The sequence below is a fragment of the Castanea sativa genome, chromosome 2, assembly GCF_040712315.1.
Source record: "Castanea sativa cultivar Marrone di Chiusa Pesio chromosome 2, ASM4071231v1".
NCBI classification, from domain to species: Eukaryota; Viridiplantae; Streptophyta; class Magnoliopsida; order Fagales; family Fagaceae; genus Castanea; species Castanea sativa.
Genome location: NC_134014.1, coordinates 54,412,005 through 54,430,901, shown reverse-complemented (window position 1 = coordinate 54,430,901; position 18,897 = coordinate 54,412,005). Strand labels below are relative to the sequence as shown.

At 33.4% G+C, this 18,897-nt stretch overlaps 2 protein-coding genes across 3 annotated transcripts; one reads left to right on the top strand and one right to left on the bottom strand.

Moving 5' to 3' along the window:
* Positions 1-2,902: 2,902 nt before the first annotated feature.
* LOC142626042 (isocitrate dehydrogenase [NAD] regulatory subunit 3, mitochondrial) lies at positions 2,903-7,291 on the top strand. 2 transcript variants are annotated; one of them, XM_075799812.1, is made up of 4 exons: positions 2,903-3,614; positions 4,472-4,699; positions 5,404-5,482; positions 6,671-7,291. In XM_075799812.1, exons 1-4 carry the CDS (start codon positions 3,108-3,110, stop codon positions 6,943-6,945), a joined length of 1,089 nt encoding a protein of 362 aa, XP_075655927.1. In that variant the 5' UTR covers positions 2,903-3,107; the 3' UTR covers positions 6,946-7,291. The 2 variants fall into 2 exon arrangements, with proteins under 2 accessions (XP_075655927.1, XP_075655926.1); XM_075799811.1 differs by having other exon boundaries at positions 4,460-4,699.
* Positions 7,292-8,414: 1,123 nt separating this feature from the next.
* On the bottom strand, positions 8,415-11,016 carry LOC142624091 (uncharacterized). The gene is made up of 2 exons (XM_075797593.1): positions 10,494-11,016; positions 8,415-9,150 (listed from the first exon to the last, which is right to left on the bottom strand). Exons 1-2 carry the CDS (start codon positions 10,886-10,888, stop codon positions 8,916-8,918), a joined length of 630 nt encoding a protein of 209 aa, XP_075653708.1. The 5' UTR covers positions 10,889-11,016; the 3' UTR covers positions 8,415-8,915.
* Positions 11,017-18,897: the final 7,881 nt, after the last annotated feature.

The window sequence follows — 18,897 nt, the reverse complement described above, 5'->3', positions numbered from 1 at the left end:
AGTTCGACATGGGAAGCAACTACTATTTTGAGAGTTGCCAGATTACTGACTAATTAATGATTTTGTTAAAGTGTAATTTTTTTATCAGTAAGTTGCCTACAATAGACTTACTAGTAGTAACTATTTATGACACAATTTTCACTAACTATTGCTAATGTTGTAGTGTCATGAGTTGGTCTAAAAGTATTGTTGCTAAAAGCCTCAAACATTACAACTTGCCGACTTATCGTATTACGAAAAAAGAAAGTAAAATTGTTATATCTCTAACATTGTTTTTAGGTAAATCAATAGCTATAATGGACTTTAGATGTGCCCTACCAAAATTATAAATAAAATAAAAGTACATCAAATTATACTTTTGACTCTTTATGTTTTGAGGTGCTTTCATTCTAGTCTCTTGTGTATAAAAATTTTCACTTTCATCCATCAAGTATGGTATTGTTTTCAATTTTGTCCTCATGTCAATCTTCATGAGTGACATTAGTGAAACCGATATTTTCATATTTAATTTCCATTTGAATCTTTATTGCCATTGCAGTCGACCACACATTCCCTCTTAAAATAATGAACCCATCAATCTTCATCAGCCCACCAAAACCACTTATCAAATCAACCAAATACCTACTCCAAACACTCATTCTTTGCTATGCAAGACTACAAAGTGAAAGTGTTCAAAGATGATAGTGGCAACCAGCCAATCACCTGCGAATTCCAAACGCCACTCATGTTATTGTCCAAAATTCAGAGTCACCACTCATTATATATTTGAGATTGTGCCAACAACAAATTGTCATCACAAATTGGTAGCATTCGAAGAAGACGGTGGTATTAGGTATGCTTGGATTTCAATGAAGGTAAGTTTTATATACAATGTAAAGTATTTTGATATAGAAAAAGAAAAAAAAAAAAGAAAAAGGAAAAAAATATAAATAATTTAGGGTAAATTTCACTAACTACCCCTGAGATTTGGACAAATACCAAGAAGGTCCAGAGATTACAAAATTGATCATTTTAGTTCTTAAGACCAAACGAACTCTAACGCCGTTATTTATTTTTAGTTTCTCTCTCACCCTCACACAAGTCCTTCTTTCTTCTCACCTTTTCTTCTCATCACTCTCTCTAACTCCCTCATCCTTCTTCCACTCTCAAACCTCCTTTTGACTCTTACGTTCCTTTCTTCTCTCTATCGTGGTCTTTGCGACAATGTGGTGGTGTGGGTAAGTAGTTTTGGTAAGTTTTGGTGTGGATTGGTGTTGGTGGGTTTCAGTGTGGATCGGTGTTGGTTCTTGTGGTCTTTGAGCAACAATGTCGTGCTATGGCTTAGCAGTGGTTCGCGGGTTTTGGTGTGGGTCGACGATGGAGGTTTATGATTTTGGTTTTGATCGGTTGTGGGTCGGCGGTGGTGGTTTGTGATTTTGGTTTGGATTAGTGGTGGGTTGGCAGTGGAGGTTTGTGGATTTTGGTTTGGATTGGCGAGGTGGGTTTGCTTTGGTTTGAGCAAAGTTTTGTGGGTTGCAATGAGTGGTGGTGATCGGCAGTTGCAAGATCCCAATTTGGCAGAGCTCACCGTCATGGGTTTGGGTTTTTTTGAAAAAAAAAAAATTGTTGATTTGGGTTTGTTTGGGTTTTGGCAGTGAATCATATGATGTTGGGTAGTTGGAACCATTGTTATTGATTCCGTTCCGTTCAGGCCGGAACGGCCGGAATTTTTCGTTCCGGTATGCAAACCGGTACTGAGATACTTAACGTTCCACCTCGGGCCAAATTTCGGGCCATTCCGGTCCATTCCGGCCATTCCGGCCAATTCCGGCCAATTCCGGCCGAGATGTGAATTCCGGCCGGTACGTGATTTGGCCTATGGAAAAAAAAAAAAAAAAATTATTATTTGATGGCTAATATTATGTTATAAATTTTGTTGGCTTATTAGTTATTAATTATTATGGGCTTATGTAATGAGTAATGATTTGTATTATTTGAAATTTAGTTATTTATTTATTAGAATTGACAATTTTATGTTTTACAAGAATATATATAATTTAATTTTTAGGAACCCGAAACACCTTAAAACGGTACGCCGAAATCGGCCGGTACCGAAATATTCCATTCCACTAGACAAACCGAAACGGGGTCCGAAACGGTATTAATAACAATGGTTGGAACTATTTGGGTTTGAGGAGGATGAGTGGATAGTGATAGGTGGTGTTGTGGTGGGCGACAATAGCTGGGTTGATCTTTGTTATGGGTCTTGGTTTTGTTTTGAAATGTTTTTTTATCTGGGTATGTTTGAGGTTTGATGTTGGATGGTTGTTTGTTTGGGTTGATCTGTGTTTGATTGTCTTTTGGTCCTTTGTTGAGTTTGAAACCTTATGGCTAGCTTGAGCTTGACAGAGAGAGAGAGAGAGAGTTTCTAGTGTGAAGAAGAGAGAGCAAAGAGAAAGAGATGAGAGGACTGAGGTTAACGGTGTTAGAGTCCATTTGGGCTTAAGGGTTGAAATTGTCAATTTTGTAATCTTCTGGATTTTGTTTTTTTGTCAAAACCTCAGGGGTAATTAGTGAAATTTACCCAATAATTTATAATTAAACTAAATTGACATGTACTAAACAACCTTCAAAATGACATAGTTTAATAAATTGAAATACTTTCGTAATAATTTTGAATTTGAATGGTAGTATTTAATGACCCACAAGAATATAACAAGATGAATACTTTGAAAAAAAAAAAACCTCAAATGCTCAAACATAAGTAACCAACATAAGTTTTTTTTTTTGGGTTTTTGCCCCTGATTTCAAAGGTTCCTTATTTTCTTATGTAGACAAAAAAAGAAAAAGAAAAAAGAATAGTCAATAATTGGACCACCATCCACATATGAAATTCCAAAACGCAGCATTGATGTCCTATATTTCCGGGAACATTTTCGTTTACCATTTTTTTCTCGTGAATTTTAATTTTTCTGAAAATAGATACTCCTCATAAATTTCATAAAGTTTCGCTCAGTGTCGTAATTCGCAGTAAACTCCTCTCTCTCTCTCTCTCTTCTCTGCTTACATTTGGCGCAGCCTTTCAAAAACACAAGCAGAGAGAGAGAACCCGAACCCGTGGACCCAAAATGGCCCGAAGATCCGTACCCGTTCTAAAACAACTCCTCTCGAACTCACCGATCCTCAACCAGACCCGATCCGTGACCTACATGCCCCGACCCGGCGACGGAGCTCCGCGCGCCGTGACGTTGATCCCGGGCGACGGGATCGGACCTCTGGTGACCGGCGCGGTGGAGCAGGTAATGGAGGCGATGCACGCGCCGATCTACTTCGAGCGCTACGACGTGCACGGCGACATGAAGAGAGTCCCCGAGGAAGTCATGGACTCGATCAGGAAGAACAAGGTGTGCTTGAAAGGAGGACTGGCTACTCCGATGGGCGGTGGAGTCAACTCGCTGAACATGCAGCTGAGAAAGGAGCTCGATCTCTACGCTTCGCTCGTCAATTGCTTCAACCTACCTGGACTCCCCACGCGCCACGAGAACGTCGATATCGTTGTCATTAGGGAAAACACCGAGGGCGAGTACTCAGGTCTCGAGCACGAGGTCGTTCCTGGCGTTGTTGAAAGCCTTAAGGTATTTTCTTCGTTTAATGCTTTTTTAGCTCTCTAGGTTTTGAATTGTTTGAATTTGATTCATAATAGTTCTTGTTGGTTTAATTTTGACTGTGTTGAGCTTAGTTGAATGCTATTTCATTTTCAAGTATAGGTTTTTATGATAGAAACTTTGTGTCACTTTCAGATTGTTACAGTTTTGTAGAGGAGTGGAAATCTTATTTTTATTGATTTTATTTTTTATGAATTAGATTGATTTTATTTATTTACTATTACTATTTATGAATGCGATAAAAGTAAATAAATAAATAAAATTAAGCCCACCTAATATTTTGATTTTGAATTTTTGACTTTTTTTAAGTATAGGACAATAAACCTTGTGACACAAAACTTTCAATTAGTATAAGAACAAAACATGTTTTCACTGTTCTGGTCATAATTGCTGACATAGCCCAATTATGATTGGTGCGTTAGTCTTAAACCCAGACAAGAGTGATGTTATTCTAATCACAATAGTCTACCGCAATAGTTGTGAAAAATGTTATGGGCTGTTTGGTACATATTTTTAAACACATGTTTTCAGTTTTTAAACAACATTACACTTATTTTTACGCATTTTTTCACTCACACATCTTTCCAAAAAAATTGAAAATTATTGTTTAAACCCACATACCAAACGGGCTCTTAGTGTCCCAACTCCTGAGAAAATTGTTATTAGTGGTGTGCCCATGTGAAAAGATGTTGCACTGATTATACCTTGTCACCTCAAGAAGTTGGGAAAAAAGTTGTGGCCCTGTCTCCTTGGCATTGCTCTATTTTTAAATAGTTGGGAGTTATTTTTGTGCCTCATGCTAATTTTTTTGCTAGGTGATAACGAAGTTCTGTTCGGAGAGAATTGCACAGTATGCGTTTGAGTATGCTTACTTGAACAATAGAAAGAAAGTGACTGCTGTGCACAAAGCAAACATTATGAAGCTTGCTGATGGTCTATTCTTAGAATCTTGTCGAGAGGTTGCCACAAAATATCCCGGGATCCAGTACAATGAGATTATTGTGGACAACTGCTGCATGCAACTTGTTGCAAAGCCTGAGCAATTTGATGTCATGGTATGTGAAACTACTACTAGATGGGGCTTGCTTGGATACCCTCTTCATATTTTTATAAGTATTTATAGAATAGTGTGCAATACGTCTATGCTTGTTTGCTGTATATGTCTATTGGCATTTGTTAATTGTAAACCTGCTGTAAGAAGCCCATGTTATTGGCTAAATCTTATTGGTGTATAATTTATTGTATATGTTTTAATTGGTGATATGTGATCAAGGTAATTATGCAAGAGAAATTAACTGAAAATTAAAGCTGGTGGAAAAGATAGGGATGTACTATTATGTGGAGGGATAGGCTGGTGTGATGTATCACTTTTCTACTCAGGTCTTCTGGTTCCCTCTAAAACAGAGCATCTTTTGAGCCAGCAAGGAAGCAATAAGATTGTGAGTTGTGAAGTTGTTTTGGGGGGGTTAGATCATGAAATCTATTAATGTTTTCGAAAGAGCTAGTGTGTTACATGGTGGTTATAGAAGGGGATAAGATCTCTAGGTGTTTTTTAAATTGCTGTCAAATGAGAAGAATTAATGCAGCAGGAGTGTAAGTACTGAATTGATTATGGTTTTCTTCTGCTCTGCAAATGTTGTCTGATTATCTTGACACTTTTTAGTCATTCCCCTTTTTTTTTAATTTTTTTTAATTATTATTATTTATAAACGAGCAAAAAGGATTCTTTAGGTGATGCAGGTTGGTTTAAATTTTGCAGGTGACACCCAATCTTTATGGTAATCTAGTAGCAAATACAGCAGCTGGTATTGCTGGTGGCACAGGAGTCATGCCAGGAGGTAAGTCTGTGTATATTTAAAATTTCAGAGCACATATTCTTATATGTTGCCTTCTGCTTTTCAATCATAATGTTGAAGTTGTTCAATTAAATTGGGGGTAAGGTTGCCTAAAAACCACATCAAGTTAATTTTTTATGTGTGTGTGTGTGTGTGTGTGAGAGAGAGAGAGAGAGAGAGAGAGAGAGAGGGAGCTTATCTCCATCAAATTAAGATTGGAGAGGAGAGCAGTAACAGTCAATTCATAAGTTTCTGGTGCATAGTTGGCTCCATCAATAGGTTCATTCGTTATATAAAAATGTAATGTGCCAGTACCTGAATGTTGTAGGAAGTAACTGCTGTCAAAGGTGTAGATTATGTATGGACAGTGTTTTCTTAATACATGTATAGGCTGTATAGCCTTTGGCATTTGTTTTAGATACTTATACATGGAAATTATCATTTACTCACGAGACAAAGAAAAAGAAACGAACAGAAACAAAAGCATGATATTGGAGTTTCACTCCTTCCTCCTTTCCTTTCTCTAAACCAAAGGTTTTGAAAAATATTGTTCCTTCTGCAATTGCTCAAAAATATATGCTAGTGCTTACCAAACTGTACCTGGAAGCTCTTCCAGCTCAACTTTTATTTGGAAAAGACCAAAACCATAGTTTGATTCTTAGAGCCACCTACACACTGTAAAATTTTCTAGAGTTCGTTTAGTAGACAGCGAGTGGAGCAAATGAACCCTTTTAAAGATAAGGGCATATTCAAGTTTGTTAGTCAAGTAAAACCTGACCATATTCTTGCAATATGTACTTATTTCTTGTAGGCCTACTAAAATGTAAAGTAAAGGAAAAAAAAAGAAAAGATTCTGGCTTATTATCTTCTTTTTTAAACTCTAGTTATGCCGAAGTCTTTGTTTGTTTGATTTTGCATTAAAAGAGATGAGTTTTGTTGTCCTGTTCTTTTTGGAGTTCTTTTAATTGGTAAGTTAATAAACACACCAAATGGAGCTTAAGGTAATGACCTCTTATTGTTGGAGGAGAAAGTGCCATCTATATCAGCGTGGTTATAAGAGTGAAACCCTATACCAAGAAGCATTGGACCAATTAATCCACACATGCAGAAAAACAAATATTACGTCATGTGTTCCAATATTATTTTGCTGCACGCCTACTTGTGATTGACCAATTATGGATACTGTTGCAGGCAATGTTGGGGCTGATCATGCTATTTTTGAGCAAGGCGCTTCAGCAGGAAACGTGGGCAATGACAAACTAGTGGAGCAAAAGAAAGCAAACCCAGTGGCCCTGCTTCTTTCATCTGCCATGATGCTGAGACATCTCCAGTTTCCTTCATTTGCTGATCGATTAGAAAATGCTGTAGAACAAGTAATTAAAGAGGGCAAGTACCGAACAAGAGACCTTGGTGGACAGAGCACTACCCAGGAGGTTGTTGATGCAGTCCTAGCTGCCTTGGATTGATTGAGAACATACTCGTGTCCACCTCTGCCTTCGACTGACTGAGAATATACTTGTTTCCACCGCTGCTAAACAGTTTTGCGATTTCGCAGGGAATTCTTTCCTGCATGTATTCTTTATTTCTCATCTTCATAAACATTTTAGATTCATTTTCCTCTTAATCACTATTAAAATGATTTTTTTGGTCTAAATAATAGCAATTTTAACATGAAAAATGGTGTTTTTTTGAGGGGAAAATAATCAGAATGTGATCATATACTTCAATTCTCTGATGTGATGAACTCAGTTGTATTCTAATTTTAATATATCAGGGCCAAGTATGGTATCTGGGAAAGGTTGACCAGAGAAATGGTTCTATTAAATTTGCTAATCTTATTCATGACAGACATCTGCTAAATTTATTGTTTACAAGTTCTGTAGTTCTTGAAATAAATGAAAGTGCAAGATAAGATATGATCGTATGAATCACTATATAGAGAATGTTAAAAGCTGCTGTGTGTTCTAATTGTATATACGTTGTGTTTGGTTTGTGAGGTCCAAATTCTTTCCAGTCCAGTTCTATAAGAAGGGATGCCTGAGAATGTAGTGACGTCTTTGTTTGATTTATTGAGAATCTGATAATATTCTCAAGTACAGGAGATGTTTATTTTTAGTTTATTCTTGAAAATCTCGAATGAATTAGTTATTTCTCTATAATTATTGATGTGCAGTCGGAGTGAGGGATGTTTGATGCGGGTACTATTATCATTTTATCAAAAATGAAACTTCAACAGGAGAATGTAGATATAAATACTTTTGTTTTGATGGAGATGGATATTTTTCCAATAATGAGGTTTCCTCATGTGGATGCTACTGTGCCATTCGAAGGGACAGCTTTCTTTGCATTCAACTTTAAATGGTGGCACCTAGAGTGTTATAGCTTATAGCTTAACTGGCACCTTTTGGTCTAAGGTTTAAATCCGTCACCTCAACTATGAAATTATCAAAATAATAATAGTTGGAGCATCTTCAAGTGGGAAAAAAATCTTGTATGCGCCCGGTACATAAGCCATCCCTCTCACTGACAGGTGGGCCCCACACCTGTGGGCCTACCTGTCAGTGAAAGAGATGTCCCATGCACCGGGTGCATGAGATACTCTCTCAGTCTTCAAGTGGAAGTAGCCTTGTGACCATCTAAAAATAGAAGAGCCTCCTTGCCTGATATGTAGGTTTTCTGATCCCTAAAACAGAGCCTTAGGGCTCATTTGACATGCAAGATAGGATTGGTTAGACTGAATAGAATATAATTGGACTCATAATTGATTGGATTGCGCATAAACAAGGGACATGAAGGCAAATTTTCCAGTGGAAAACTGAAAGTTCGAGGACATACCACGAAATTGGAATGATGCAGAAGTTCAGCCCAGGCTAGGGGGGAATATCCAAACGATTGATTGTTTTATAGTATTCTAACTTAAAATCAAGCCATTGAGTGCAAGATAAACAAAGATGATTGTTATAAATCACGAATACATGCAAAGATCTACTCTAGAACTTTTCACATTATAAGGCCACAGGCGCTGCCTGCTCTGCAGAAGCCACTACAAAGAAAGCAAAATGGTTCTAATTATATAAACAACCAACTTGATTCTAAAGGAAAGAACATCAATTACCCATTAATGATATCAACCCAGAATGCCATCATAAACTAACTTTGTACAGGAGGCAATAACGAGATAGACAGAAAGACTAACTATTCTATGGCATTAACCTTAACTGCAATTCTAGGCTCAAAACATATTGGTATCCTTTGACTTTGAGTAGGCTCAATTCCTCGAGGCATAAAATAATAATTTTTCCAATCAAAGAGAAACATGAGAATCCATAGCTAAACCCAAAATTTTGAAACTAAAAGGCTTCGTGGTTGTTGTTTTTGAGAATACATGAGGAATGGTTGATGCATTTATCAAAACAAAGTTAAAGGCTAATTGCAGTCATTTAAAATTAATTCGACAATGCTTCATATTGGGGCTCCCTGGAAGACTCTTTTCACCATAATTCGAATACCTCATGGCTTTCAGCAAGCCACCACCCATAATGGAAGTTTGTCGTTTTTGTTTATTCTCTGCCTGAAGGTCTGCATAGGTTTTCCTCCGCCGCTCATTGTGACCAGCCAACTTTTCCCGACAACTCTTTTTGTTATCATCGAATTGTGAAATTTCATGAAACCTGGACCACATTCAAACCCCAATCATATACTTAACTGTAGGAGGAAAAAGAAAAGAAAAAAGCAGCAACAACAACAAAGCCTTAATCCCAAATTTTCGGGGTCAGCTATGGATCCTCGATAAATTAGTTAGGATTTGCCACATGAATTCATTTATTCCATTCTATTCTGATCTTATGTCATGCTCTCTATTAAGGGAAAATCAAAAGGCAGATGCTTCTATTATTCTGACACATGAAGGAAAGATTGAACTTATGATCCAGCTTCTTGAAGTGATTTGAATTTCACAAAAACACTGTGACATGGATAGCAGAAATACTAAGGTAATTAACCAAGGAAACAAACTGAAAAACAAAAATTAACACTACCACTGGAATCTACATGACAACCAGTTAGATTAACATCGGCTTATAATATTATTATTTCTATTTGTTGAATACAACCAACCTATTCGCACCCTCAGCCAAGATTAAAAGAAAAAAAAAAAAGCAGTAGTACAGATTCTTGAGTTGCAGATCAAGCTGTCACAAATGATCTTGAAACATATAAGATATCTTTTGGTACTTCCTTTTTTTTGTCACAGAAATTGTAAGTATGATACAAATTCTTCAAAATGTTCTTGTTAAGATAAAAGGTTACACAACTTTGATGCTCAATTGTTCAAATGAAGGACTCAGGCTGTTGCGCTGCAACTGCTGACAACTTTTATTAAAATAAAAATTACTTGTTATCTGAAAGTAACATTTTTTTATTTTTAATGGTTTCAGAAGAAAATCCATTGTTATCTTCATTCTAAAAGCTCACAAAAATTTTCATAACCCGAGCAAGGTTTCAGTTTAAGCGTGAATAGAGTAATAGCTATGGTGAAATCCCAAAACTTGTTCAAATTAATCAGGTCTGGTAATTTAACACTATCTGTAACACAAGGTAAATAGCTCAGCAAAAGACACCAACAATTCATGACTTGCTTAAACTAAAAACTCAAACCCCACGACTAAAATTGCAAGCTTTGTGATTAACTAGCAAGCAGATCAATTCACTTATTATTAAATCATCAGACCGAGCTATCACATTGTCATCCTTTTAATGCCTCAATGTAACTAAAAAATCACAAACCAGAAAAGGTCAATAAAACTAAATAATCAAACACATAACATTCAAAAAAAAAGGAGCACCCAATTCACTACAATTAGCAATTCAACAAAAAAGAAGGAAAAATAACATATACCCATTTGACATTTGCATTTAAAAAAAAACACACACACACATTAACCATGCTCTTCTTGATTTCTAAGTGCAAACTTTGAAATAAATTTAATATAATAATATAACAATATACACTTACTTGCTACACTGTTGGCAAAACCTCTGGCGAATACCAGTGACTAAAACAACAGCAGCCTTGGCGTGACGCTCACAAACCTTGTGACGCTTGTGGTACGTCTTGGCCATTTTCAAGTCCACACCACACTCATCAGCTTGGCAACGTAATGAGCCAATGCTATCACTACCACCAATAATATTACCATAACAAGTACTAGTACTAGTGCTGCTACTACTACTACTATCACTACTATAACTCATTAAGGGTACCAATGAGCTCATTCTCTGCCTAGCTGAGACTACCCTTATCATCACTTTCTTCCTAGTGTACTCTACTTCTTCTTCTTCGCCATCTTCATAAGGGTCAGAACATTCTTCTTGTTCTTGTTCTTCTTTCTTGAACGGTCTTTTAGCCATTGACAAGTTACGAAGTGCCACAGAAAGAGAGTGTTTTGGGGTCTTTAAGGAGAAATAAATTTCTGGGAAAGTTGGGAACTTTGTGGATGAGAACAAAGAGAAAGACAAAGGAAACCACAGACAGAGAGAGAGAGGAGAAGAATGATGTTAAAGCAATACGGAGCTTGAGAGAGGCCCACCCTATTGGACTATTCTCAAGGACAGTGTGAGCAGAAAGTAGGGGTTTTAGTATCAACTTTATCACCAAAAAAAATAAAGAAAACGAAAATACATAAATTTAATAATTATTATTTAAATTGATATTGTTTTGAAATTATTTGGGGATTTAATTTTTCTTTTTAAAATTATGTTTTGAAAATAAATATTTTTAATTGTTGAAATTGCATTTCTAAAACACAATTTCATAGAAAATGCTATATTCTCCCGATCAACTTCAAATAACACCAAATTAAATAATTAATATTTAAAAGAGACTATTTTATAATTTTTTCTTAAATTACCACCACCACCACAAAAAAAAAAAAAAAAAACTTTGATTTCTTGTTGTTCTCCCAAAACCCTATCACCATTCAAGTTGGAAAACTAATAAGGCACTTTCTTCCGGCGCCCAATCCTATTGCTTTGACTTCAAAAAAAGAAAATAAAACACCTTTGTTTCTCTGAAAACAAATATTAAAAAAATCGCATTTTCTTGTATTTAGCATTGCAGAAAATAGCAAATTATTACAAATATTTAATAAATTACACAAATAAACTTCACACCATAAAAAACTCTCTCCTATGATAAAGGATGAATAGTTACTAAAAAAAAAAAATCAAAAGAGTTGGTCTAGTGATTTTGAGACTTGGTGTGATTCATGAGGTCCTTTTTTTGTTGATAAGCTGCGATATTTCATAGATGAAACTAGATAATTAAAGAAAGCTACTACACCTTACATGCCATTTTCAAGGTAGATGATAGTCTGCTATTATTGAAACATAAAGCTTGTAAAGAAACAAAAGCTAACTTAGCCGTGGAATGTGCAAAGTTGTTACAAATTCTCTTGACCCAACAAAAAGAATAATGAGTAAAAGATTTGACCAAAAATAAATAAAAACTAGTAAAAGACGCAGCAAGACCAGCAATGTTACCTATTAAAGTCCAGATAAACCAATCCGCTACTAGCGGGGTTGGGAGTAAACACATTGAAACATCTTAGAATCGTCTTATGTGATTCATGAGGTCTTTATTCAACTTTGATAGCTAATATTTTGGAAGCATCTAATGTGGGTCATAAGGTCTTTATTCAACTTTGATAGCTAATGTCTTAGAATCATCCTAACGGATATAGTTTAGGAGTGTAACAAATTAAACGGTGTAGTTTCAAAATAACAAATTAATCATTTAACCCATATTAAGCCCTCAGTCAATATCAACAAATGAAATCTCAATCCATTTAAGTGAAACAACATTTGCATTTGTGGTTTAATATGGACTAAGAATTTAATTTGCTATCCTTCCAAACATCCTTGTTTAATTTGTCACTTCAAATAGTTTAATATATTACATTCTTTGAAGGGAAAGATAGAAATATGTTACAATTTTAAATTATACAGAATTTATTTCATGGTGTACTATGTTCTTTTTTTCGTTAACATAACATAAAACTAAGCAACAACCATTTTATTACAAAATCAAAAGCTAGCAAATCAACCATCACATGTAGTGGTTCATTAAACTAAAGGAAAACATTAGATGATGTACTATGTTCACAAATCTATTTTTGAAATTTTTTTTATTGAAAATTGATAATGGAGTTACATCATACATGAATCCAATGTGTCACCCTTTCAAAAAAAAAAAAATCCAATGTGTCACTTCAAATGTTGAAAAAAATAAAATTGTAAATATATATATAAATTTTTTTTTTCAAAAGACGTTTTGATGAATTACGAGGAAAAGATGTGACATCGGATACAGAACACTTGTCCGTGCCCCACAGCAGGCAGTGAATACTACAAAATTTTGTACGGTCATAATGAATGGGCCTTGTTATTATGCTGTTGGGAGCTCTTTGCCAAATTGGTGGGCCTACCTAACTCATATATAACATTAATAAAACAAAATGATATTCCTTCGTGTTGTTCAGATTATAATAGATTTATTGTTTATTATCTATGCTTTCCTTCCACTATTTGGGCCCTTTTTTGTTAACCGGTTCAGGCCCATTTTCTCATATTTCTCCTTCTCTTTCTAATTTTTTTTTTTTTTTTTACAATATAGAATTTTTACCTTAATTTATTCTAAATGTATAGATGTGTGAAGCTCCCTCCTGAAGGCCTGAGTGATCTTTCTTTCTTCAAAGTTGAGAGTGAATATGGTAACGTTAGCAAGGTATTTTGATTTGTTATCTTTTCAATAAAATCATTTATTTTAAGATAAAAATTAACTAGTAATTAAGGTTATCCTCTCTAAACCTAATGGGCAATAATTTAATCAAACTAAACTGATTGATTGAACAGTCCAGCTAAGAAATAGGGATCTCATCAAATGATGAGTGTTTTTAAGTCCAAAACCTAACACCATGCTTGCAACAAATGGAGCCAACTACTCACTAGTGACTAGTCTTTTCAAAAAAAGACTAGACTTTCCATCGAGGCCCTCTCTTTCCCACCATTTTCTTCTTCTTTGGGATTCTTTTATAATCTTGTTATTTGTGAATGTGATTAGTTAAGATGTCACTATTAGATGATTGTGTTGGATTGCAATTCTTGAGGTTTGGCTTACCTAAGAAATCCTTGTTTGGTGCGGGCGATCAATGTTATATATGGCCATGGGTTGCGTGGCTTGCATGGATTGGATGCACAAAAGGCAATCAATGCGGTAGTTTTTTATTTTCATTTTTTTGATAATTCAATAATTAGGAAATGAAAGATTTAAATAATGAATATCTCGGTATAAAACACCAAAAAATATCAACTAGTTGTACAAAGTTCTTTATGACTTAAATATCTTTTCATTCATTGGTATTTTATATTTTCTTCCTTTATACAGGGTTGTCATTTGAGAATAAAGTACATTATCTTTATAAGATATGGTGCTTAACCTGGTTTGAAGGAGCAAAATTTATTCATAATGGTATTCATCGGAAAAAATAATATCTTGGAGAGCCTTTAATTGAATATTTAATTTGATATATTGTATATGAACGGCCACTTGAACCAAAAAACTTAAATTTAAAAATTTAAACCTAAATATGTTTCATTAATCACTCACTTTTGTTCATTACTAAGTAACCGTAGAATGTCCTTTTTCTTAAATAACCAAATCCATACGTAATATCTCAACCATAATAGGACGTGAGAGTTTTACAATAATAGAATCATTGTATGATAAAATGCCAAAAAATATCAACTAGTTGTACAAAGTTCTTTATGACTTAAATATCTTTTCATTCATTGGTATTTTATATTCTCTTCTTTTATACCGGGTTGTCATTTGAGAATAAAGTACATTATCTTTATAAGATATATATGATGCTTAACCTGGTTTGAAGGAGCAAAATTTATCAATAATAGTATTCATTGTAAAAAATAATATCTTGAAGAGCCTTTAATTAAATATTTAATTTGATATATTGTATATGAACGGCCACTTGAGCCAAAAGACTTAAATTTAAAGATTTAAACCTAAATATGTTAGGTTAATCCCTCACTTTTGTTCATTACTATTTAACGTAGAACATTTTTTCTTAAATAATCAAATTCATACGTAATATCTCATCCATAATAGTACGTGAGAGTTCTACAATGATAGAATCATTGAATGTATCACTATTTAATTAATTAGATGAACACATAGTTAGTTTTTATTGCTGAAATATAGAATAGAGCAGAAAAAATGGGACAGAAGATTTAGACTCTCACTAGGAGGGTTGGATTTTTCTCAAATTAAAACCACTTTTGCATTCTCACTTTTGCGTGTGTGTTGGTCTTTCAGCCGCGAGTTTGTGGTCGAGGCCTACAGAGTGACTGTAACAATCAATCATCTTTTAAAAATACTTGGAGTAGGTCCGATGTAGGCTGAGTTTGGATACAGTGGTCAGCGTCCAGCGTCCACGATTCTGCGTTGTTTTTTTTTTTTTTTTCTGCTGATGCACTGGTCAGGGGACAGCGGCTACTGTTCATGCTACTGTGCATAAACAGTAACCGCATTTGCTGACTTTTCAGCATATCTGTGGATCCGTGTACTATTTACGGGACTCACAAACTTCACCTTACAGAATTTTTTTTATTAAAAATAGGTCTCACGGTACTATTCACACATTTAAAAATTATTTTGATACAGTGTTTTCAATTTTCACTTTTCAATTTTTAACAATAAACTCTATATGAACGGACCCGTAATTTTCATTTTCCAATTGCGAAGAAGACAAAACTTAAGAGATAGTACTAATGGACTTTGGAAGTACACCGTTTTAGGCCTTCTCTTCTTATCCAGTACTGGCCCTAGCAATCAATTAATACAGAGCACATAGGCCTTCTCTTCTTATCCACTGGCTCTAGCAATCAATTAATACAGAGCACATAGGCCATAGCTGTACTTTATCACATAGATAATAGCAACAATTACCACACGTGGCGTGAGGTTGATAATCACACACGAAAGACCTTCTCTTTTTATTTAACAAAAAAAAAAAAAAAAAAAAAGATAGTAGCAACAATTTTAATATGCCTTTTACTATTGCGTATCTTTAACACATATATTAGTAAATAATTTTAAAATATTTTTTTATAGGAAAATAAAAAAAAAATGTGTAGTTACAAAATTAGTTATAGTCTAAGATTACAATTTTACTTAATATATTTTTATTAGAGATAAATTTAACAAATCAACCATTAGATTACATTTTCTTCTTATATTTTTCATGCTTACAAAATTTCTAAAAAATTAAAGATCAATAACTATGTCACCAATAAATTGTTTAAATTGTAAGTTTTTATAATTTAAAATTATACATAAAATATAATCTTATAGATCTTATAGTAAATAATATCCGATCTACATAAAATTTAATATTTGTATTAAGAGCCTAAAAAACATGAAATCCAATTATTAGATTTTCGAAATCTGTAATAATATTAATGGTATTGAGTAAGGTTGTAACCTTAAACTACAATTAATTTTGTAGTTAAACTTTGTTCAAATAAAAAAGTGATAAATTTTTTTTGTGAGCATATTCAATTTCTCATAAAAAGTTTCTTAAAATAGACGGTTTTTATTATTTATTTATTTTTATATATACAAAATAGAATTTATACTTTAACATAATCTAAGTGTATATGTGTGTGAAACTCTCTCCTACAAACTTGAACTCCGACCCTTATCTCCATACCTTACAAATATTTATACTTGAAGAATGATCGTTGTACTAAGAGTACGGTAAAATAAATAGTTAACTTTGACTCTGAGAGTATACAGTAACCAAACTCAAAATATTTCATAACTGGACTTCTTATTCAATGGTCCACTGGTCCTAGCATATAATTAATACATAACACATATCCGTACTTTATCCTTGGAATGTCTCTATCCTAGTTATTCTTATGAGTAGGATTGTCTTTAGGCATTTTGGAACTTAAGGAAAAAATTAAAATTAGACACTTTATATATTTAAATATTACTTAAATAATTTTTTTTACTTAAAATATATTCTTCTTGCATTTTTAGATGCAAAATAAATTATTAAAATTTTGTATTCAAGCTCCTTTAACATTTTTTTAATAAATAATATGATTAATCCATATAATTTTTATTGTGACATTATCTATTTTAGATGTGATTTTATTAATTTTTATTTTGAATATTTTTGTTGCAAAATCAATTGTAACAGGTATTTTATCAATCTAATATATAACTATAAATTTATTTAGTAGTAATTAATTATATATTTATTTCATATTTTATTTTCCACATAACTTAATTTATTTTAAAAAAATTAAAAGGACAAAGGATTTTGCTTGAACCCCAAAAAATATATTTTAATATGATGAAATGTGTGGTCTATGGAGAAGGGTGTGAACTAGGGTGAACTTAGGATTTCAAGCTGGGGGTTGAAGTATAAGAAAAAAAATCCAAATAGGTATCCATATAGTACTAACAAACTATTAACTAAGATCAATACACAAAATCATTATTTCTTAATACATTAAGATGCAATCATTTACCAACAAAGACAAAAAAAAAACACAAAATAATATTGTTTCTCAAGAGCATCAACTGTTGCAAAAAAAATTTATTTTGACAAACCAAAACGTACTTTTACTATTTTAATATACCATTTGAAATGTTTCGTATAGTATTGTTTTTGGTATTTGGTGTTCTAAATACTAAATGTTTACCATTTAGAACACCTAATACTAGTACTCTAATACTAGGTTGATTGAGATTTTTTATTTTTTATTTAAAATTTTGTTTTTATTAAGTTTTTGAGTTGGGTAGTTGCTAGTTGGGTTAGGCTAATTAAAGGGAGGGAGTCCAAGTTTTTGGAAGAATGAGGCATGACTATAAATTAAAAAATATAACCATTAATTTTTTTTTGGGGTTAGGGGTTCCTAATTTTTTTTTTCCTTGGGGCCAGGGGGCCCGGGCCCCTTGGCCCCCCTGTGGGTCCGTCCCAACTGTGAACCAAATAAAAGAGGTCCATTACCCATCTTCCATAAATAGGAAGACCCAAGGCAGACTAGACACATCACTTATCAGTATTAAAGAAACAAATAAAAACAATCTAAACTCTACAGCAAACAAACTTGGGAAAATGTCTCAAATTCTCAAAAGGACCTAAAGGAAGTAACAAACTAACAAATCAATGCAGGACTACTAAATCAAATTCAGTTAAAGCATATAGAAAGAAAGATTAAAAAAAAAAATTTCTTTCACCAATGTGTATTAAAAAGAATGAGGTTTGAGCTTTTCTTTGTGTGGGATTTTTATGTTTTATTCTCTCTTGTTAAGAGAGAGAGAGAGAGAGAGTGAATTCAGCTTCTGGGTCAGGAGAGAATTAATCTTTCTTAAAAAAATATATATTATGCATATAATTTATTACTCACTTCTTTCCCAATTTTGTATTTTTTTGTCATTTTTGTTTCGTAGTTTTTTTTTTTTGGCTTTAATAGGAGATTTGATTTATTCATTATTTTTTTTATAAAAGATTTAAGATTCAATCCGAGCCTATACCAAAAATTGATTAGTGTTTTATTTTGATGATAAAAAGTTATCATCAGAAATGAACACTATAAATTAAAATTCTCTCAAAAATAAAATTTATTTTATTTTATTTTATTTTTGAGAATAAAAAACTAACATAATTGCTTGAAATTTGGGACCTTTCTTATTTTGAGGGCCTTCAGCTGTCTCCTTACTTGCCTAAGGCAAGAGCTGCCCTGCCTGAGAGAATTAATAAAAATATATTAACTCATTTATTGTTAAAAATATGATGCGTATATCATTGTCTTCATTGGAAAACGGTACCAGCTGGGTCCAAAAGTCACTGGCTCTGAATGTGAATGTGATACATAGGATGTGCACTTCTGGTGCCCTACCAAAATGTACAACTTAAAAAAATTATACAGTTTTTTGGTGGATCATATTATTTGTCCATAATTCTACTAAAAAATTCTTATTTGTTTAAAATTGCTAAGTCAGTAATCAGTTTTTATTTTTAAAAAAATTTTAACTCAACAATTTTAAACAAATGAGAGTTTTTAAGTGGAATGGTAGACCACGTCACTTGTCCACCATGAAGACCTTATAATTTCTCCAGAACTTGTACCACAACTAGCCAAGTTGTGCCTTTTGGTGTGATCTAGACTTTTTCTATATAGAATAGGTAACAAGGAAGTTTTTTAACACAAAAAAAAAAAAAAAAAAAACAAGGAAAGGTTGGAGAAATTTTATTTTAAATATCAACTAATAACAATGACTTATGGACATCACCTCCTCTTTTCTTTTCTTTTTAAATCTATTCCTT

What these genes read in the sequence shown, in the direction of transcription:
- LOC142626042 (XM_075799811.1), top strand. Translation starts at nt 3,108, where the DNA reads ATGGCCCGAAGATCCGTACCCGTTCTAAAACAACTCCTCTCGAACTCA. An exon ending in CTGAGCAATTTGATGTCATG is followed by an intron (nt 4,700 to 5,403) that starts GTATGTGAAACT and finishes TAAATTTTGCAG; the next exon opens with GTGACACCCAATCTTTATGG. An exon ending in CACAGGAGTCATGCCAGGAG is followed by an intron (nt 5,483 to 6,670) that starts GTAAGTCTGTGT and finishes ATACTGTTGCAG; the next exon opens with GCAATGTTGGGGCTGATCAT.
- LOC142624091 (XM_075797593.1), bottom strand. Translation starts at nt 10,888, where the DNA reads ATGGCTAAAAGACCGTTCAAGAAAGAAGAACAAGAACAAGAAGAATGT. An exon ending in TTTTGCCAACAGTGTAGCAA is followed by an intron (nt 9,151 to 10,493) that starts GTAAGTGTATAT and finishes AATGTGGTCCAG; the next exon opens with GTTTCATGAAATTTCACAAT.